This window comes from Schistocerca americana, chromosome X (assembly GCF_021461395.2).
Source record: "Schistocerca americana isolate TAMUIC-IGC-003095 chromosome X, iqSchAmer2.1, whole genome shotgun sequence".
NCBI classification, from domain to species: Eukaryota; Metazoa; Arthropoda; class Insecta; order Orthoptera; family Acrididae; genus Schistocerca; species Schistocerca americana.
Window position 1 is genome coordinate 791,782,421 of NC_060130.1, and position 23,601 is coordinate 791,806,021.

The 23,601-nt window shown below is 36.6% G+C and overlaps 1 protein-coding gene across 1 annotated transcript in view; it reads left to right on the forward strand.

The window, feature by feature from the left end:
* The window catches only part of LOC124555096 (glutaryl-CoA dehydrogenase, mitochondrial-like), a 159,727-nt gene that overhangs the window by 75,131 nt on the left and 60,995 nt on the right, over window positions 1-23,601 (forward strand). Inside the window, exons 4-5 of the mRNA XM_047128893.1 lie at window positions 1,650-1,883; window positions 8,746-8,875. Of these exons, the coding sequence (XP_046984849.1) occupies window positions 1,650-1,883; window positions 8,746-8,875 (364 nt within the window). The remainder of the gene's footprint in view (window positions 1-1,649; window positions 1,884-8,745; window positions 8,876-23,601) is intronic.

The following is a 23,601-nucleotide window of genomic DNA, read 5'->3' on the forward strand; positions in this document are numbered from 1 at the left end:
TTGTGGTAATGCTTCTTGATTTCAGGAAGGCTTTTGATTCTGTTGACAGAGAAGCTATGAATAAAATTATCCAATAATTAGGTGTAAAGTCTAAACTAGCAAATGTAATTTGTGTAACACTTAAAGGCTCAATATCTAAAGTGAAGTTTTGGGAGACATACATAGTTCTGTTAAAATAAACAGAAGTATATAGCTAGATGATGGCCTGTACCCAGTTCTTTTTAATTGTTTTTTAGAAGAAAACAGTGAGAATTGGAATGAAAAGTTGAATGAATGTAAGATTTCACCAGTAAGATTGGGAGACAAAACAAAAATATTGGAATAAACTGTCTTCCATTTGCAGAAGACTTTGCTATACTCTCTGGTAATGTGACATATGCTGTAAAACAAATTAATCTTTTTGAATAAATAGCCAGTAGAACCAGCTTAAGTTTTTCTGCAGAAAAAACAAATTTGTAACAAACATAAAAAATGCAACAAAATTTCTGAAAACAGGTATTGATTAGGAAATGAGACACTTAAAGTAGTAAAGGAGTTTTGCTATTTGGGGAGCAATATAACTGATGATGGTTGAAGTAGAGAGGATGTAAAATATAGACTGGCAATGGGAAGGAAAGCGTTTCTGAAGAAGAGAAATTTGTGAACATTGAGTATTGATTTAAGTGTCAGGAAGTCATTTCTGAAAGTATTTATATAGAGTGTAGCCATGTATGGAAGTGAAACATAGACAATAAATAGTTTAGACACGAAGAGAATAGAAGCTTTCAAAATGTAGTGCTACAGAAGAATGCTGAAGATTAGATGGTTAGATCACACAACTAATGAGGAGGTATTGAATATGATTGGGGAGAAGAGGAGTTTGTGGCACAACTTGACTAGAAGAAGGGATCGGTTGGTAGGACATGTTCTGAGGCATCAAGGGATCACCAATTTGGTACTGGAGGGCAGAGTGGAGGGTAAAAATCATAGAGGGAGACCAAGAGATGAATACACTAAGCAGATTCAGAAGGATGTAGGCTGCAGTAGGTACTGAGAGATGAAGAAGCTTGCACAGGATAGAGTGGCATGGAGAGCTGCATCAAACCGGTCTCAGGACTGACGACCACAACAACAACATGGAGAATTTCTGCATGCCCTATATACCTACAGAAAAAGTGAATATAAAGCTAGTCTAATAACATGACACAACCACCATCAACGAATGGAACAAGAAATGACCCTAATATATGGGTCAATAAAAAGTACTTTTCAAATACAATTAATTGTTATTCTCAGAGTATAGGTACAGACGTACAGTGATGCAATTATATTGGACGCATGACCACTTCCATACCAAATCTAATGTCATTCTATTAACAACATAGCTGCTGCATAAAGTGAGAAACACCATACATTTAATTAATTTTACATTTGATTTGGTTGCCTGAGGTATGATTCTTTTCCACTGCAAATGTTGTGCTGTAGAAAAGTACCAAAAGTATTAGATGTGTAGAAGTACAGTAAATACAGGTTTTGTAAAAGTGAAAGAATTTGTGAGTAGATAAGTACTAGATTAATTTGATTAACTGTATAAATTTATTTAGTTTACAGAAACTGATCCACCTTGTAATGAAAGTCACTACAACAATTTGATCATAATTTCATTCCAGTATTTGACAGAGAGATTATGAAAGAATTTGGTGAACTAGGAATTCTGGGTGCTACCATTCAGGGGTATGGATGTGCTGGTATTTCCAATGTAGCTAGTGGACTGATGTGCCGTGAGGTGGAACGGATTGATAGTGGTTATCGATCTGCCATGAGTGTGCAGTCTTCCCTAGTTATGGGTCCAATTCATGATTTTGGTACACAACAACAAAAGGACAAGTTTCTTCCAAAGTTGGGTAAGCTATGTTTTGTTTGTTCATTAAGTGTAAATTTTATTTGAGAAAAATATAGTAGAATTGTTGCCAACAGCTTTAAATATGTTTGATCACTTTCCTTATAACTTAAACATTATTAACAGTAAATAGATAGACAAGCACAAAATGCATATTATCAGATTTGCAAGTATATTTATTTATCTACAATATTTATTTGTTTGAATACGTGACAGGAATGCTTATTACATCAATGTTGTGTTTGTACATGATAGTTTACGAATATTTATCACTTTGCAAAAAAAAAAAAAAAAAAAAAAAAAAAAAAAAAAAAAAAAAAAAAAAAAAAAAGTCAGAAATTACGCACATTCTTTTAAAATATAAGTCAATAGACAGTAATTATGTGAAAAAGCTAATTTGCAGATAACAGGTCAATGATAAATTCTGAAATGATATAAAACCCATATGTATTAAATTCTATTCATACAGTAATCATTTACTTTCATCTTATAATGTACCCACACATATGGGTCGATTATATTTGCAACTCGTACAGAATGATGTTTGCGTGCAACAGGTTTGAGTGCTTCCTGTATCTATTCCAGAATAATTCTCCTCTTTGGTCTTTATATGATGTGATGTGGTATGAATGTGAGGGTGTGTGTGTGGGTGGGGGGGGGGGGGGTGCTTGCACACACTTGACTCAGTACGTTTCCTTTTATTTTGAATAAGTTGTTCTCTGTCCGCCCCCAGTAGCTTAGTGGTCAGTGTGACGGAATGTCAATCCTAAGGGCCTGGGTTCGATTCCTGGCTGGGTCGGAGATTTTCTCCACTCAGCTACTGGGTGTTGTGTTGTCCTAATCATCACCATTTCATGCCCATCGACGAGCAAGTCGCCGAAGTGGCGTCAAATCGAAAGACTCAGCAAACGGTCTACCCGACGGCAGGCCTAGTAACACGCATTTACATTAACATGTACCTTTAGAATTCTTCTGACACACTTAACACCCAAGACTGACCATTTGGCTGTAGTGCCAGAGATGTCTAATATTGACATTAGCCAGAGATGTATTCTTCCAATTCAGTCAAATAACATGGCCAGTTACATATTGTTAATAGTGCAAAACACACCAAAATGTGTTTATATCTGCTGTAAGAGTGTACAGTCATGCACACTTTTGTTACAAAATTCATTAATTCCAAGTCAATTATTGAGTAATGCACATTTATTTTTATATTGTTGTGTTGAAGTTGCCTGTATTATATGTTGCAGTAGTCTATTTATAATTAAGTTTTTGTTTGCTATTGCTAGAGTATTCTATGAATGTTGTTAAGGTTGTTGTATATGTCAATGTTGAAAGGTATTTTATTGTCACATGTTATTAGTAATAATAGTATTTATGTAATGAAATGTAGTGGTCACTGATTTAAGATGGACAGTAGACTTGTTGTCTTTGAACAGTCAGAGAGTTGGTTTTGTGTGCCAGTTTTTGGCAATATGTGTTTGTTGGGGAGATCAAAGGCATATGTGTTTGGTGGTGAGATCAAAGGCAATAAGTGGACAAATCTGAGAATTATGAATAGAATAGTAGTGTAAAGCACACTTCAGTATTGTGATGCATGTATTAATGAAATCTTGGCATAGTGCTGTGGGCTTCATTACTTTAAGAGCAGCAAAAAATTTTGATGTTAGAAGTTTTTGCTGGTGGCATTGTAGATCTGTGAATGTTGTGAAATTTTGCCTACTATGGTTACATGTGGTAGCATAACTTTAATAAGGTAATGATGAAATGGGAAGTCTTCAGAAGTGACCTAAAAACTGAGGAGTAGATGCACCAGCCATTTGATGGATGTAGTCATAATATGATCCACTCAGTGGGTCTTTTCTTTAGTGTTCAATCCTGAGGTTGGTTGGCAGCAGTATGCCATACCCCCGTTTGTTTCATTGCCTCTTCATTTCTGCGTATGTAGCACATCCCGTCATTCATAATGTGCTGCATTTGTGATGTCCTTGGTCATTCCCAGCAATCCCTCCCCTCAACATCTCCTTCTGTTGTTATTTAAATGATGTTATTGTGTCTTAAAATGTGGCCTATGAGTTTGTCTCTTCTTGTTTGCATGCACCTCTAGAGGGATCTGGTTTCCTGTACTCTTCTCAGCATCCCTTCATTAGTATTTATACCTCTACAGCTGATCTTCATTATCCTTCTGTAGCACTAAGTCTCCTGGGCTTGTAGCCATCTTTTTTCTTGTTTTCCTAGTGTCCAAGTTTCACACCTGTATAGGGCTGCATTCCAAACAAATTGTTCATGATCCATTTATTTGTTTTCAGACTGATGTTATTTTTCAAATTTAATGCAGTTTTAGCCTGCTGCATTCTGCTCCCAGTTTCTTTCCAGCTTCTACCATCCCTGGTGATCCTGCTGCACACCATCACTTTAGTCTTTCTCTTGTTTATTCTCATACTATACAGATTACAGAAAATTATTTCCGTAGTTCAGAGGAACTTGTCTATATATTCTTTCATTTCTGTGACTACGGCACTGTAATCTGTGTAACACAGCATGTTTATCTTTCTATCTTCTGCCCATTAACTTTAATCCCCACCACAGTAGTTTCATGAACTTGTCTATAGCTTCCTCAATGTAAGTATTGAATATAAGAGGTATTGTGAGTATAAGAAGTAGTGTGAGTTTAATGGCACTGCATTATTAGACAAACCTTCTCGAAGTCATATTTGGGCATTACCTGTGGCTTGTGAGAAAACACCTGCTTATTATGATAACCACTACACTATGATGTGACATCTCACAATGCTTTGGACCAGATGAGATGTGTGTTAGCTATAAAATTACTATGATTTCCTCAGTACACTGCAAGCCGTTCAGTGCCGGTGCACAGCAGAGAAACCAGTGCAGAATATGCAGAGTGTCCTCGTTTCTTCACAACATCTAGGGGAAGAGATGATATTCTTCCCAGGTACTAGTGAACAGGAGGCAATGAAGTAGTGTGCGCTACATCCAAGGATGCCTGCTTAACATCTGCTGAGACACAATGTAACATTCCCCTATAACCATTGATATTACTGTTGAGACATAGGAAGAAAGAGTGACTGGACGTGAGGGACAACAAGCTGCAACCTGGCCATTGCGTAAGTCCTTGCAGCCACTGGGGTGGAATAAAATCCTTTTGATGTGCATCTAGATTCAGTACTGTCTCCTAACACATGTATTCCTCCTGTAATGCATGGTGCCTGTGGTGTACAGATTGTAATATGTCACATTTTAACTGGTTGTTTTTTATACACACGCAAAAGGGCAAAACCTAGTTTACCAGTTGATCTGTCATCTACTTTAGCATTTGAGAAAGTGAATGTGGTATGACTTCAAGATTCATAAAAGGACACAATGTAATGCCATTCTTACAGTCATTTGCTGTACTCTCATGTGGTCTGCATGATGTATGATGCCCCTGTATCATTATTTCTGATTGTTACATTATGGTATTAACTACATAGTCATTTCTGATGCTCTGTGCTGAGCCAACTATCCATCTTCAAAAAATTTGTAATTGTTCAGACATGTGTACCTGCTCCAGTTTTATGATGCAACAGCAATGAGGAGTCCAGTTTTCATGTCCATATTGCAGGAATGAAACAATAAATACTTGCTACTCTATCAGTTTATTGCTTATTCCTAGATCATTATTGAGAAGACCCAATGGCAGATGTGTCCAAAGGCTGCATGGGTAGTACAGATTCTGTTTTCCATGTCCTTTACAGAGGTGCATTGTTCCAAGAGGATTCTTCTGACATTGATGTCTCTTGAGAAATTAAAGCCACACTGAGATTCCAGGACTGTTTTCGTCAAGACACTCTCAAGTGTGTTCAATAATATTGAGCAAAGGTTTTACCTGTGATGAAGACCAGATATGTGCCTCAATAATTGAGCCAGATGCTGTGATTATCTTTCGTAAACATTGTGACTATCATAGGCCTCTCGCATCAGATAACTCTTGTAGTCCCTTTGCTTTCTGTTGCCACCGCTTGCTCTTTATTTCAGTTTCTTTGCTGCAACATGTATTTTACATCTATTTGAAATGTATCTTTTTAACTTTAATGAGTAGAACCAGGGCTTGAGATAGATTTCTCTTTTGGCATTGAGATTTAAACTTTCAAGTTGTTCTAGTCTTTTTCTTTTCTAGAAACCAGTGGTCTTTTCTTCTAATAATACACAGGCATTTTAACTGTTGTCCATCCCAACTCTAATTCTTTTCTGGTGACTGGAGATGATGAGTCAGCTGGTCTAAAATAGTGTGTTGGTAGTCTGTGTTGACAGCTCATTTTAGATATTTTAATGTATCAAATCCTCTCCAAGAGTGGCACCGAGTGAGGTGGTACAGTGTTTAGCATGCTGTACTCAAATTTTGGACAATGACAGTTAAAATCCATGCCCATGCCTCCAAATTTAGGTTTTCTGTGATTCCTCTAAATGACTTCAGGCAAATGCTGAGATGGTTCCTATGAAAAAGGGCATGGCTGATTTCCTCCCCATCCTTTTGTGATCTGAGCTTGTGCTCAATCTCTACCGACCACACTGTCGATAGGATATTAAACTCTAATCTCTCTTCCTTTCTTCCAAGAGGGTTTGGTGAAATGGCTGTGAGGCTTTCAGTGAGTAGAAAATCTAAGATAATTTAGGTAATCCAATTGTTGAGGATGTTTACTGCCAGTTGATATGTCAGTTATTCACCATGATCTTAGCACTGTAAATCAACGTACTGAACAAGTTTGTTCTGGAAATTGCACAAGTAATTGGCTGTTGTACTTTGACTAATACCTTTTTTCAGAGACTGAAACTACCTTTCTTCACCATATATTTGTTATCCCCATGGAGCTGCACGTGTTACTGCACTATTCAAAGTGTACTAACACATAGCTTTTTGCCCAACCTGTGGTGATGGCAGGATTTCATCTCTTCTGGGATTATCTCTAAGGTCACAAAGAAATTTGTAGACAGTGTATATGACTCTTCATTTGATACTGTGTGTCTTGAAACAAAATGATAAAGCCAAGGACAACATGAACCAGGAACAGTATGTTTACACAAACCGATGACGGATATCTGTTCAGTATCCTTTGCTTCTTATGATGCTACCTAGCTGGAGATTGTGGTAGAAATGTCATTGTGACAACAGTGTGCATTTAGAATCACATACTATGTGAAATGCTCCCCATTGGCACCTACTGAACAAAAGAAACATGAAGGGTGGGAGAACTAGCTTTGCCTTCCCAGCCACCACTTTGGGTGTTTCCTTGTACAGTAGCCAGAGGACAGCAGCACATCCATTTTTGGACAAGGAATAAAGAACTGACAGTAAGATGAGCACTGATCCCATTACTGTTCTTCTGGAAGCACTGAAGAAGGTGAGACAGTGGTTAAGAGACTGGAGTAACACTAAGGAGGTTGGGTATAAAATCTCCTCCTACCCATTCAGATTTTTGGTTTTCATGGTATTTGCAAATTACTTAAGGCAAATGCCAGATGGTTTGTTTGAAAAAGTTGCGCCTGCAACTTTACCAGTTGATCTGTCATCTACTTTAGCATTTGAGAAAGTGAATGTGGTATGACTTTCAAGATTCATAAAAGGACACAATGTAATGCCCATCTTTCTCCTAACTGATCTTGTGCACCATCTCAAAAGACCTTGCAGCTTCTGATGCATTAACCTGTACCTTCATTTTCTTACACTGAAACTGTTTTAATTCAGTCTGACATGCCTGTACTGTGTCCTGTGCCCACCTCCATGCTGTACCCAGTAACGAATGTCAGCTCCAGTTGAGTTTATTGTCACAAGTTTGAATTTATTATGCTTCTTTCTGTTATGGAGATCTACGCTGAAGTTGTGTTGGCTAGGATCTTGATTTCTCTGAGTTTGAATTGTGATCTGTTCCTGCAGAAGTGTCCATGTACATCTTTTGTATGTCGTGTACATTTTCCACTCCATGTTTAGCCGTACTTGTGGCAGTCTAATCAATATAGTTTTTGTGGGCTTGAATTATATATATTTCTGGTGCCTGATAAATTAAACAGCATTTGTGTACAAAATTGAAGGAAAAGCTTTGTTATAATTGAAGAATCTGAGAAACTGTATGCAACAGCATACCAGCCAGACTATCTAAACAGTTCCATACATGGAATATGTATGCCACTTATAATTAAAAGAAATTTTGCGTGTAGATCAACATGGAAAATGGGCACAAATAAAGATTTTTTTTGAACCAAAATTCTGTGTCAGAATGTTTTATACTGGAACTCTGTAGCAGAAGAATTGCCAGAAATTCAAACTTAAAACAGTAACTTCAACTGAAACCCAGGTTATTTGCTTAACACAGTGTGGAAGTGGATACTGCACATTGAGAGGCATGCTGGACTGTGTGAAAACAGTTTTAAAAGATATGGCATATGGACTGGTGCCCAGGTAAGTTTCATTCTTGCATGTTTGGTTTGAGTGGAGATTGATGGTTGGGTGTTACCCCATCTTTCAGCTGTTAGCATTATTTCCATGGACATTCAAACTGCCTGCCTCGTCTTCTGCGTTTCAAAAGCTTTGTATCCTCCACCTTGTTGTAGATGGTGTAATCCGTAAACCTTAACAGTCCATTTTCCTCATGACTTTCATTGTTTAGATGGTTGTGAAAAGCTTAGATTCTAGATTTTAGTGACACAACTTGGCTAACAAGAAGACTTTTTCATGACTGTGTCTATTACAGTTAACAACACATGGAGTGAAAAAAAAAAACTAAAAACAAAATATTCAGAATTAATTTACACATTCTAACATACGTGAGTAACTGCCTGTACAAGTCTGTTTCTCCATTCTTTAGCAAAAGGTGAGCTTATTGGTTGCTTTGGCCTGACTGAACCAGACCATGGAAGTGATATAGCTGGATTACAAACGAGAGCAAAGTACTCAGTGGCTACTAAATCATATTTCCTTACTGGAAGCAAGACATGGTAAGTTGGCCACTGCTGTGGGGATTTTTCAGTAATTTTTATTAGTAATTTGAAACGTGTGTTACTAGGTATGTAGCATAGTATTGCTGGTGGTGTTCATGTTTGTAATGCAAGTTTGTCATTGCATATTGTGTGTGAAATTATCAAAAAATTGCCCTGATTTAACATTTCATTGTCTACCTATTTACGTTGATGTAAAATTTGTTCATGCTTTGCAGAAACCCATACATATTATGAGACCTATATTTTATCTTCTCTGTGAATAAAATGATGTAGCTACTGCAGAGAGAGAGAGAGAGAGAGAGAGAGAGAGAGAGAGTGAGTGAGTGAGTGAGTGGGTGGGGCACATGTGCAATATACTAGTGAGAATGTACTGTGTTTCAGCCTTTTAATTTTTGCTGTGCTTCATGGCATTTATTACCAGAAGACAATCTACAGCAAACGCAAAAGTTTAATTATCCAGTGGTGAACATCATTGCAGACACAAATAGCTCATCTGATGTTTAATAATCACAAAACAGTGCAACACTACTTATATCACTGAAATATGCATAGTATTATTTCTCAGTGAAGAGAAAGTGTGACAAGATGAATGATTTACAGGTACAAAACCTCACAAGAAAGGCAAATTTGGACTGTAAAAAGGCACTTGTATTTATGTTAATACATGATTCATTGTTAGTTTTGCACAGCAATATTTGCATGCCTATTTTGATCTGTCACAGGCAACAAATTTCAGGCTTTCATCTACAAGTATCCACTAGATATTCTGACAGTCATCAAGCATAGAATTTACAGTTTGTGCCAAAGAAAAGGAGATTCAGGAATTGAAGATGAATATATGTATGTAATATGCAGAGGTCAAGAAGTCATTGAAGTCCAAGGAATTACCAATTCAGCTTTTTTTTCATATTATCTGTGTGAGGTATTTGACTCTGCGAATCTCTGCTTTTGTGTGGAAAATATGAAATTTTGTATATTTAAAGGTACTGTGCAATAAGCGAGTGCTTTACTAGAATATTTTGTTCATCATCTGGCAATCCACAAGGAAAAAAGTTCTCAGAATAAATAACATCATAATATTTATGTTTCCAAACAAATAGAAGCATAGAAGTAATACTTCAATTGAATGTCATTCTCTTCTCCCCCCCCCCCCCCCCCCCCCCCCCCCCCCGATTCTCTCTCTCTCTCTCTCTCTCTCTCTCTCTCTCTCTCTCTCTCTCTCTCTCTCTCCCCTCCCTCCCTCCCTCTCCCTCCCTCCCTCCCCCTCCCCCCACCCTCCCCTCTCTCTCTCTCTCTCTCTCTCCTCTCTCTCTCTCTCTCTCTCCCTCTCTCTCTCACACACACACACACACAGACAAATGGTTCAAATGGCTCTGAGCACTATGGGACTTAACAGCTGAGATCATCAGTCCCCTAGAACTTAGAACTACTTAAATCTAACTAACCTAAGAACATCATACACATCCATGCCCGAGGCAAGATTCGAACCTGCGACTGTAGAGGTCGCGCAGTTCCAGACTGCAGTGCCTAGAAGCGCTCGGCCACCACGGCCAGCCACGCACAGACACACACACACTTGTGGTAAGTAGGAGGAGTCATGGGGCAGACAGAACTCCCGGACATTCATCTAAGTGGCCAGCATGTAGCCATACATGAAAGTTATAACAATCTAATTCCCACCAAAATTTACATTGACTTTCAGTAACAATCTCAAGGAAAGTATTTATAAAATTAACTTCCCAATGCAGAGACATTTAATTTCATTTTTTATTGGTCATTTTAATCATTTGTTGTACAAAGTATACAATATGATATTGGACAAGTCATTGTGATTTGCAATACACCTTTTTAAATCATACAAGTATATTTACATTGATTTAGACTTAATATTATCACAGCTGAAAATTCGGCTTTGATACGTGATATTTAACACAGATAATTCAATCAGGTTTTTTTTACGTAAATCTTTTGATTAACATTTCAGTCATTCTTTTTTTAATATTTGGCAACAGATTTTTATGTTTCAAGATATTCATCTATACTATAACAACACTTTTGCAATAAATATTTATGGACAGCAGTTTTAAATTTTGAAGTGTCTTTTATTGTTTTAATATTATTAATTAGCTTATTGTAGAGTCTGTTTTGTGTTTGTTGTGGTCCATTCTGTTTCAGTGTTGTGTATGCATGTTGAACATGTATATCCTACTTTCTCCTTGAGTTATGCAGATGGGTAGTCTGGTTAATTGATACAAGATTGTTGCTGTTTTCTAAGAATTGCCTAAGAAATAGTATCACTTTTAAGATATACAGAAACAGTAGCGGAAGGGTGTTAAGTTTCCTAAATGAGGGCTTACGTGAGCTTCTTGAAGCAGCATTTTCTGTGGCTCTTACAATTCTCTTTTGGAATATAAAACAACTTCTGCTTGCAGATGTATTTCTCCAAAAGATTATGCTATATCACAATAAGGATTCTGCCTGGGCAAAATGTACATTTTTAGTGTCTCTTTTGATGTGCAACCAGAAAGAATTTTGATAGTATAACAAATCTTATTCAATTTATTTGTAATGTATTTTGCATGTTGAACCCATCTTAGGTCTTCTTGTTCCATATTTGAAGAAATTTTGTAGAACTTACATTTTCAAGAGTCCTTGTAAACAACTCTATGTCTGGTGTTGGTGGACATTTATTTTGCACTGTGTGTAAGTGTATAGTAACTGTTTTTCTTCTGTAATTATTACTAAACTGTTTCAAGAAAACCAGTCTGTATTGTGGGTGGTACACTTTTTAATCTCATGCAGTAATTCTTCTCTGGTCCTTCCTTTTATTATCAAATTTCTGTCATCTGTGAATTTTATGTAGTTATGGCATGGATTGGTTGGTTCCAAGTCATTCACAAAGAGTAGAAACAGAGTTGGTCCTAGAATGGAGCGTTGTGGTACACCGTACCTAATGCTCTGCTTTTCTGAGCAGTCAGACTTTATCTTGTTCCCTTCTTGGATAGCAAGCTCAACTAATTGCTCTCTGTTTTGGAGACATGGTTTTGTCCATTCATAGGCTGGGCCACTAGTACTGACAGATTCACGTTTCTTAAGCAACATGTTGTGATTGATGGCATCAAATGATTTAGAGGGGTCTAAAAATATGCTGAAATATGCTCTTTGCTGTCTGTTGTGCTTAAGGCTTCATTTAGGAATGCAAAAATAGCCATCTCAGTAGATTTAGATTTTTGGAATCCATGTTGCGTATTAAGGAATTTCTTCTATGAAATTTATTAGTCTTTTTTCTTTTTCACTTCAAATCACCCATCTTTGGGGTACATCAGATCAATCACTTCTTTGATGCTTGTGCTCTCTTTTTCTCCCAATAGTTCTTCATTCTATCTGATCTCTTCTTTCTTTCCTCCTCTGATATCTGAATCGGTTTCCTGGTGTTGATCTTAACTTGGAACCTCTTAGTTTTGACTTTGGTCACGGTCTTGGCTGTACCATTCTTTAACATGTCTTCGGTAATCTGGAGTTGTCTCAAATCCTTTTCCACTTCCTTAAACCAATTGGGTTTAGTACTTTTTTTTGTAAAAGAAGTCAAAGATTTGTTTAGTTAGTCTGTTGGGATTCATTCAGAGTATGTGTCCATAGAAATCAATCCTCCTTTTCCTCATGGTTTTTGAGAGTCTATCCGACTTTGCATACAGGGCTTTGTTTCTATAGAACACTTGTTTGTTATTTCAGAATTTGGGACCCATGGTCTTTCTCAAAATTTTCATCTCCTTGATTTCCAATTTCTCCATTTGCCCTTTCCTCCCTATGACTAGTGTCTCTGCTGCATAGAGTGCTTCCAGCTTAATTACTGTGCTATAATGCCTTATTTTGATTTTCCAAGAGAGGGCTTTCTTATTGTATGTGTTTTTGGTTTTCGAGAAAGCTAGTTCCATTTTATTCCTTCTTGCTTCTATTGCTTTCCCTTCAAGGTTGTTCCATTTAGTCCATTCCCCTAGGTACTTGAAACTCCTAATCAACTCTATTTTTTGAGCCCCTACTTTAATTCTCTTAGGAGTAACCATTATATTCGTCATAATCTTCATTTTTTCGTAAGAAATCTTAAGTCCTATCTTCCCTGCCTGCTCTTGTAACTTGGCGATTTGTTCTTTAGCTTCCTCCCATGTTTCCGAAAGCAGCGCCATGACGTCAACAAATGCCAAACACTTAATTGTGATTCCTTTGTTTTTTGTTCCAAGTCTTATTCCCCTCTCATTCTTGCATTCCATTGCCTCACAACCTTTTCGAGTGCACAGTTAAACAACACTGGTGAGAGACCATCCCCTTGTCGGACCCCTGTTCTCATCTCAAAAGGTTCTGACAGTTCACAGGCAACTGCACAGAGAACTAAAATGTAATGAAGATATTGCTTTCATTAAATATGTTAGACTCTATAAAACTATATTTAAAAGAGTTGTCAAGGCAGCAAAACAACTGGCAAATAACAGGCTAAGTTTAAATCATAAAAATAAGACAAAGGCTGTGTGGTCTGTCATTAAATCTGTGTTAGGTGTTAAAGCCTGTAACCAAGAAATTTCAAAAGTTGACATTGAAGGAAATACTATTGTAAATCCAGCTCAAATGCCAGAGTACTTTAATGAATTTTTTTTATAAATGTAGCAAAGTCTAATGTAGATGTAAGAGATTATCACAACAAAGTAAATCCCTTTGGCCTAGGCAAAAACTCTGAAAACTTTATGAAATTCTCAAAAGTTTCTGTGGAGGATGTGGAAAATGCTATTCTAACATTAAGAAACAAAAAATCTGCAGGTTGGGATGGAATACCCACCAAAGTTATTAAAGTGGTACACAATAGAATTGCAAAGACAATAAATCAGTGTTTTGAAGAGGGCTGTTTCCCAGAGGTACTGAAATATGCTGAAGTCAAACCACTCTTCAAGAAGGGATCAAGAGAGATCATGGGAAATTATCATCCTATCTCCGTTCTCCCAGTCCTATCTAAAATATTTGAAAAACTTGCTGTTGCACAAATCCAAAACTTCATTGCAAAATATTCTGTTATTCTAAACAATAAATTTGGTTTTCAGCAGGGTAAAAACACCATCAATGCAGTAAAAAGTTTCATTGAGAAAATAAGCACATCGTTAGACAAGAGAAATAAGGTGGCAGGAATTTTCTGTGACCTCACAAAGGCATTTGATTCCGTAAACCATGCATTGCTTGTTTACAAACTTGTAAAGTATGGCATTAGCGGCAGTGCACTACAATGGCTTAACTCCTACTTATCCAACAGAAAGCAGAGAGTTAGCATTTCTTCAAATGGCACATATTATTTTTCTGACTGGAAAAAAATATCTCAGGGTGTTCCACAAGGATCCATATTAGGCCCAGTCCTATTTCTCTTTTACGTTAATGACTTACCATTAAATATCAGTTCCCCATCAGTTCTGTTCGCAGATGATACTTCTGTCTTAGTTAAAGATCCCAAATCTGTGATCAGTACCCTCAGTACCTTAGAAACTTGGTTTCAGCTAAATGGGTTGAATCTAAACATATCTAAGACTCACATGATAAAGTTCAGAACCAAACAGTCAAAATGTGAGCAGATTAAGGTTGTACACAACAACCAAGGTATGCAAGAAGTTGACTCAGTCAAATTCTTAGGTTTAAATGTAGATAAAAATTTGAGCTGGCAGGCACACATTGAATACCTGGCAAATAAACTGAGCAGCTTTGCATTTGCAATGCAACTGACATGGACACACGAAAAGTAGCATATACAAGCTACTTCAAAAACGATTAATAGGTATGGTAATGTTTTTTGGGGTAACTCGACAAACATAGTGTGGATACTAAAAATACAGAAAAAAAATCATACGAAATATGTGCACTGCAAATCACAAAGAATCATGTTGACCATTATTTAGAAAACTTAAAATATTAACTCTGCCATCCTTACACATATATGAGATTATTATATTTTTGTACACCAGACATGAATTATTTGAGGGAAACCATTTTGTCCATTCACATGATACCAGAAACAAAGAAAATTTTATGCTCCCCATCCACCGCCTCAGACTGTATGCCCAGGGACCTCAATACATGGGAATGAAAATTTGTAATAAATTAAAAGGGAACAAGTTGATGCAGGTGAATTTAGGTTCACTTAAAAGAAAACTATATGAGGTACTGACACTGAAGTGTTATTACTCAGTGGATGAATTCATGCAGGACAAATGGGAAATTTGAGCTGGGTACAATGTGTTATCCTTATAGTGCTGTTATTTATTATAGTGCTATTACTTATTAATGTAAAAATCATTGTAATTGTTTTATAAATTTTTGACATGTCTCCTGTACGCAAACCAAATGGATTGCAAATGTACGTCATGAGATGATTAAAACACAATTCACAAAAATTCACAATTCGCCCATGAATCTGACTTTAGAGGACGTATTCGTTAGTGTCTCCTTGATGATATTTAGAGTTTTGTCATCCAAGCTAAACTCCTCCAAAATATTGAACGACGACTCTCTGTCTATGGAATCACAAGCTTTTTGGAAGACTACAAAAGTCAATATATATGGTTTTGCCCTCCGCTTCTGATATGCTAAAATGTTTCTGAGGTTTAAGATCTGTTCAGGGCAAGATTTTCCTTTCCTAAACCCTGCTTGATACTCCCCAATCTGGCAATCCAGCTAGGATTCTACTCTTTTAAGTAGAGCTCTGGACAATATCTTGTAGGTCACATCCACCAGGAAAATCCCTCTGTAGTTATTGGGGTCAGATATAGGACCTTTTTTGTGAAGAGGGTGTATCAGGGCCATTTTCCATTCCTCTGGAATGATTCCTTTCTTCCATATCTCTTCAAAAAGTTTCTGGAGTAAGACAATTTCATTTTTGCTTGCATACTTCCATAATTGGGCTGTTATGATTTAGTATTGCTTGGATCTCACTTACAGGTGGGGGTTTAGAGCCTGGGTTGGGGGATGATTTCGGTCCACCATTGAACGCCATCTTTTGGTGTAGTTCCTCACAGTTTAGAAGTTCCTTGAAGTATTTTGCTAGTATCTTACAGTTGCCCCTATTACTATCCTATGTTCCCTTTTTTGTCCTGAGGTGGGGGGGGGGGGTCATATCTGTTTAGCTTCTCCCTGAAGATCCAATAATAGTTTCTCATGTTGTTCTTAGCAAATTCGTCATTTATCTTCCTGAGCAGTTGGTCTTCTTGCTCCTTCTTAACTTTCTTGACCTCCTTGGACACCATCTTTCTAGTTTCCACAAAGTGCTGCCAGGCACTCTCATCCTTTTTGGTTTGCCAGATGTGCCACGTCTTCTTCCTCAGATCAAGTAGTCTATCACACTCATCATTCCACCACCTGTGCTTCTTCATCCTGGTAACAGGACCAAGCTGCTCTGCCTTGGTTATAAGACTCTTCTCCATCTGTTTCCAGTCCTGGTCTTCTAGGTCACTGGTTAACTTGCCCCATTCCTCCTTCTTCACCTTTATTTTCTCTGGATCATATCTCCTTCATGCAAGGTTTTTCCTATGAAAGTTATTCTTGGGGATGATCTTCAGTTTCACTTTAGATAGATAGTGGTCAGAATCGAGGTTGGCCCCTTTGAGAAGCCTAACATTTTGGATTTCCTTACGAAATTTCTGCTTTATTGCAACATGATCTAACTGGAATTCTCCCAGGAGATGGTTAGGTGAAACCCATGTCTTCTGCTTTCTTGGTAATTTCTTAAAGCTAGTTGATTTCAGGACCAAATTGTGCGCCTGGCATAATTCGATGAGCCTGATACCATTTTGATTCATCCTGTTATGTGCCAGGTATCTCCCCACTACATTCCTCGACCTTTTCTCTCTCCACATTTGGGCGTTAAAATCCCCTAGAAAGATGATGATATGTTTTTTGGGGATCCTTTTGGATCATGTCATCTAGTTTGTTCCAAAATAGTTCCACCTTCTCCTTATTTTTTTTGTTGTCAATGTTTATAGGGGCGTGAACATTTACAATGGTATATACTTTGTTGGTTGACTTAAACGTGAGTGTGGATAGCCTTTCAGAGGCAGACTCAAAGCTTATAATGGAGCCTATACTTTCTTGTTAATTACGAAACCTGTCCCAAGGTGGGGAACATTTTTCATAACTCTTGTCCCTGTCTTCTCCTTAAGTATCCTGAATCCTCCTGATTCAAAGCTGTCCTCGTCCAAGAACCTGGTCCATTGCCCAGCCATAATGAATATTCTATGTTCATTTAATGTGTACATTAGAGTCTTAAGTTTCCCCACATTCAAAAGTGAATTTGCATTAAAAGTTGCTAAGTAGTTTGCTTTCCTGTATTTTATTTTGTTTGAGGTTCCAAGACGTTCCGATTCATCTTTGTGTGACATTGCAGAATCATCAGAATCAAAATGTCTGCTTGCGCACTAATGTGCGGTGGATTGACCACCTGGGCTAATTAGTTTCACATCACACTTTTTCATGATTGATAATTCTTTGAGTCCTGATGGTGACTTCTAGAGCCACCATTTTTTACAACCAAGGTTGTTAACCCTGGAGGATTATTCACAGCTGCCCCTTACATGGAGACAGACGCTGACCAAAAGGTGCCCAATTTGAGAACAGACGCTTTTGGATTTTGATTTGATTTTTAATTCATGGTTAACTCCACTAGGCTCTTCTGCTCTCTCTGCCATTGGGAATCGGATTCCTCTTCCACCTTCGAGCGCGTTGACCAGGTTTCACTGAGGAACCTTAGGCAGGGGCACTTACAGGGTTCTACCATCTGGAGCCAGATGGACACAGGTTTTTTTTAACGAGGTGTTACTCCTCCCCCTCCTCCTTCCTCATCACTTGCAACATGAGGCCCCCGGGCTTGGGACTGCCAGTGGCATATGGCTTTCATCTTATTGGTGGAATTTTTTATGTATTTGTCATTTGCCATTATTTTTGCTTGTTTGACAACCATTTTGAAGATATTTTTATAGGTTTTGCAGTAAGTATCAAATTCTGGTGACGTGAGTTGTTGGGACAACCTGTGTAGTAATATCTTTTGAGGATACCAGAATTCCAGAAGTGATCCATTTATTTTTTGTTTTCTTTGTGTATATTTTGCTCTGTGTTGGACGGAAGCACAATTAAAAATAGTAGGAAAAATTTCTGATTAAGTTTTATATTAATTTTTCCATCCGTGTGTTTGCAGTTGTAAATCTTTTTCCAGTTTTCTTTGCTGAAGTAATGGAGAAAGTGATTTATATTTTCATTACTGTAGTTTCTACTGGTGGTTCTTAGGCAGTGTTTAAATTGCAGCTCAGTTTCCATTCTCAGAAAGAGTTTTTGAGCTGTGTGTGTTAATATATTGGTGAGATTTGACTTCCTAGGAAATCCATTAGCTTTAAATTGTTCTACTGATTGATTAAGTGACTGATTATTTTTAATTTGGTCTCATTCATGTGGAAATGTTAACTCAGTATATACACGTTAATGAATAAAATGACTACTCAGTTTGTAACGGTTCTACCTACTTTATTTCTTTGTTTGTTGTCCTTGGTGTCGACATACTGTGTTGCTACACTGGCTGAAAAATGACGTTTGTAATTTGGACACTGACTATGGTAAATAATGTATCCGACAGATGCATAGTTACTTTTCACAGTCTTTTACTTTTGCTGTTCACAATCCCCCCAATAAAACACAGTGATATGGCCAGTGCACTATTGTTTAACCTTCGATAAGCCTCATTAATAGGTTGCAGGCAAACATTCACATACTGCTACAATAGTTTCCTGTTGAACATCTACAAGCAGTAAAACCTAACCACAAAGTCCACAGTTCTTGAAGAATAATCAGGTACGTATGGAGCAGACACTGTCATTGGTTTAACACATGGCCTATTGGTGTAACACTTATTTCATTGTTAAGTTGAAGCATTGTTGTTGTTCTAACCAACATAGGTTTCACGTCTGAAGCTCGGCTGTGGACTGACTGCCTCGTGACCAAAAATCGGGTCCTTATCAATAATAGGTACTGAAACTACACATTGTTCGAAGTTAAATTTACAGAGATTACAATTAAAACTTAACACATTAAATTAACTGAATAAATTGAAAAATTCTGTCTTTTTAACAGTTTCTTCTACTACAATGTTTAGGTCGAATTATTTGGTTAAATGATGAAATTAACATATATAGTTATGTAAACAATACGTTTGACAAAACTGTTAATTACTTTGGAATTAATGAAGGGCAGGTTTTGCCAAATAAATACTTTAAGAATACTAGCGTTTCATCTTCAAAATGATTACAATTATTACAGAATTTATATTTGTTAATATTTCAACAGTAGAATTTAAGTTATGAAACAATTACGGATTTGACCCTATAACAAAAGAACTAACTAGGAATAGTCAAAATAAATGAGAAAATCAATTACATACCTAAAGCTAAGCCCAGAATTAGATCTGGTGTTAAATTCTTTAAAACAGAGGGCCAACTGTTCTCTTATATGAAAATACAGATTATACTCGTGTATGTTAATGGTAATTAGTTTAAGGAGGCAGATGGCAAAACAAGAGGGGAATTGAAACCAGCTTGCTTCCTCACAAGTTAATTTAGTTTATTACACCATCTTAATAGTATAAGGTTATTTCTGCATTAAATAATTTCTAGTGTCTTTGAGAAAATCTCCTAATGTTTGATGTCTTATACACTCTTCGGTAGAATGTGAAACAACTAGATTCCTGGGTCCCATCTCTCTTTCTTAAGCATTTTCATTCTGAGCAATTTGAGTCTTGGTTTTTCCATTGGGAACATTTGTATTTATTTCCAATTTATATTCATGGATAAATCAATGTATGACAGTTATCGAAACAGTTTCTACATGAATCTGTCTTCCATTTTCTTACAGTCATCAAAACTAAATCTTGCTCTTTCATATCAAAGTAAAAGCTTTTTTTGTGGTATGAATGTTACAGTTTCTCACCACTGTTATTACATCTCTATATATAGTTTAAAAAATCTGTGGTATCCAGTACACAGCAGTTGTTCATCTGTGTAGGCCTATTGTGAAAGGTGCTTCATTGTAAATATAAATAAGCATAATTTATATGTCATTAGATCACCTGTACATCATCTCTACATAAACTGCAATCTAAATCCTTTCACCCTGCTCACTGTAGTCAAGCATTGGTCTCCTAAAATTTTACACGCCGTGCTTCCCTCCATTACCAAATTGACAATTCCATGATACCTCAGGGTATAATGTATCATCTGATCCCCTCTTTTTGTCAAGTTGTCAAGTTGTGCTACAGATTTCTCCCCCGACCCACAATTTGATTCAGTACCTCTTCATTTGCTATTCAGTCTATCCATCTAATTTTCAGTATACATCTGTTCAGTGCTTGATTTGTGATGGTATGTACTGGTACTCTGTACTGGTACATGTGGCAAAAAAAAAAAAAAAAAAGGTCAGAACCACAGATTTTGAGACTGCTATGACAGAACTTTTATTGCAGCTGTAGCAAAACTTGTATTCACACTTTTAAAATGCTCAGAAAAATGTTGAAATAACATTTTTTTTTTACAAATTAAATATTGCTTCTTTTGCATCACATTTCATAAGCTTCTGCTCTCTTCTTCTGTACAAGGCTACCCTCCAGACAAATACACTTAAATACGATTTTTGAACATTTAAATTTGTATCTGTTGTTAATAAATTTCTCTTTTCCAGAAACATGTTTCTTGCTTTTCCCAGTCTGCATTTTATATTCTTTCTCCTTCAGCCACTGTCAGTTGCTGATTTTCAGGTTTCAAGACTGTAACTAAAAGTCTAAGAAGCCAACCTTGCCTACGATATTGGACAGGTCACAGGTGGCGGATAGCGAACGTTCCATCAGATATGGTAGACAGCTGTGAATGCAGAATAAGCAGTCCTGGACCAAGGCAAAATAAAACTAAGTCCACTGTGTGTTTGTCCTGTAGCAAGCACAAAGTGGTCAGTGTCTGCTCACCAGTGGTGTGGCTGAAATTTATATTCTGGAACTAACCCTTACAGTCTTAACACTTTGAGTTCACTCAGTGAGTCTACTCAACCCCATCTGATTCCAGGTACAATCATCATGGAGCAGTTTGATAATCACAATATTACACCAGGTCGTCAATCCACTGACAGTATTTCTAGCATGACTGGTCTTTCAGATTCTGGGGTAGCCAGGTTAAAATGCAGTGTGATTCAACAGAGGAAGTCAGAGTCCTCTCACCAACTTAAAACCAACATAAATACATTTTTTGCAACCAAGTAAACTTCATAAATTGGGAGATACATTAAAAGAACAGAAGATTCAAATTTTGGCACTTCAAGAAACATGAATGACAGACAATAACACCATAGATTTTCGCAATTATTGTCTCTTTAAAAGTAAAACTGATAAAAGAATACACCACATCTGGGAGTCACTTTTGCAGTCTCCAAAAATATTTTAAATTCAATGACGGAAGTAAAACCTATTAATAATAGACTAATAACAATTTCTCTTAAGTGTGCAAATAAAGTGTACACTTTAATTAATGGCCATATGCCAGTCAACGAAGATAACTGTAAAAAACGTGAATAAGTTAATGAAGCTTGGGAAATGTTAGAAAGCATCATCTCGAAAATTCCCTCAAACCATGCTGAAATTTTAATGGGTGCTTTTAATGCTCAACTAGGTAAAGAGAAGGACATATAAGAAAATGGTGGATGGATTTCCTGCTCATAAGTAGACAAACCAAAATGGTCAAAGACTTGTTGAAACATGCAAAAATTTTAACCTTAAAATCACATCAGCACATTTTAAAAAGAACCCTTCTAAACAAAAGCTTGACAGGAGCTCAATACATTTATTGGGGAATTTCATATCGATCATGTAGCAATTTCATACCCTAACGACAAAGAAATTTTAAATTTCAAAGTTAGGAAAGGGGCTAATCTTGATTCTGACCATTATTTAACATGAATAAAAGTAAAACTTCATTCTCAAAAACTCTTCAAAACAAAAAATGTTATCCCAAAATTTGACACTGCTAAAATAACCTCAAACCTAACAAGTGAGCTTGACAAAAAACAATCCAACAATTGGCAAAGCCTAAAAGAAAAGTTCATCAAACCAGCACAAAATTTAATTCCGCTTTGAAAGAAACAAAAACACCCTTGGTGGGAGGCATTAAAAATTGGAATAGTAACAAAACTGAAACTAAGTGCAACACCTTTCTAACTGTAATAAAAGGAACATCTAAATTAATCCGACAGACTAAAAGAAACTGTGAAAATGCCCAACTTTTAGAAATCAAAAAGACTTCCAAAAGAACAATACAAGAAACTTTTATAAGACATTCAAAACAATACTAACTGGTTACCAACCTCAAAGTCTTTGCTTCAGAAATGAAAATGGCAGTTTGCCTCTTAACAACCAGGAAAATTGTAAGGCACTTGCTAATTATTTTTAAAAGTTTTAAGCTGTCTAGAACCACCGAATAAATTCCAACCACAGCAAAATAACACCAACGCTAATTCTAAAGAACCTGATGAAATTGAAATAATTAAACAAATTAACAGACTTAGAACAATAAAGCTTACAGAAAAGATGGTATAATTGCAGAACTACTGAAAATCAGCTGGCCCTAACACTATAAAATAGATCACTCAACTAATAGGACATATCTGGCAATCTGAGGAAATACCTGAGGACTGGAAAATTGCCCTGATTCATCAATTGCATAAAAAAGGGGATAGAGCCAATGTTGATAAGTACTGAGGAATCTCTCCGCTTCTGGTCACATACAAAATTCTCTCGCAATGTTTACTTGATTGAGCCCAAGGACAGTTAGAACCTAAAACTGGTGAATACCAAGAGACTATAGACCAAACAGATCCTGTCCAGAACAAATTCCTAATTTAAAACTAATCCTTAGGCACCAAAGAATTTCTGGTAACAATATTGTAAGTACATTTGTGGATTTTAAAAAGACCTACAACTCAGTTGATCGTGAATCTCTTTTTCCACATTTTATAGGAAGAAGGGCTAGATAATAAAACTCTCACACTTAATGAGGAAACATTAACTGACACTAGCTCTAAAGTTAAATTCATGTGAGAAATTTCTGAAACATTTGATATAACAACTGGTGTTAGACAGGGAGCTGGACTCTCCCAATTACTGTTTAACTGGTAAATACAGAATGGCGATAGCAAACATCAAGTCAAAATATAGATCAATCAATCAAGTTAGGTAGAAGTAATATTAGAGTAGATTTCCTCGCCTTTGCAGATGATCGGGCAATTTTAACTAGTGATATTACCACAGGTCAAAAACAAATTTAAATTCTTAACGAAGTTGTAGAAAAAAGTAAGACTACAAATATCATTTGAAGAAACAGAATATATGACATGCATGAAACTAGCACCAAAATTTGTGACCACAAAAGATGGAAAATTAAAAAGGATTTCTCAGTTCAAATACTTGGGGGGAAACCATAGAAGAAATCAATCTGAAAAAAGTGGCAAATGAAGATCGCTGTCAAAAAATGGCAACTGCATTCAGATTAACAAAAAATATTTATAACAAAAAAATAACTTTCTAAATTCAGTAAACTTAGGCATTACAGCACTGTGTCAAACCTGAATGTTTTTATGGGGCAGAAATGTTAATTTTAAATAGAAAGAGGGACATTGAAGAA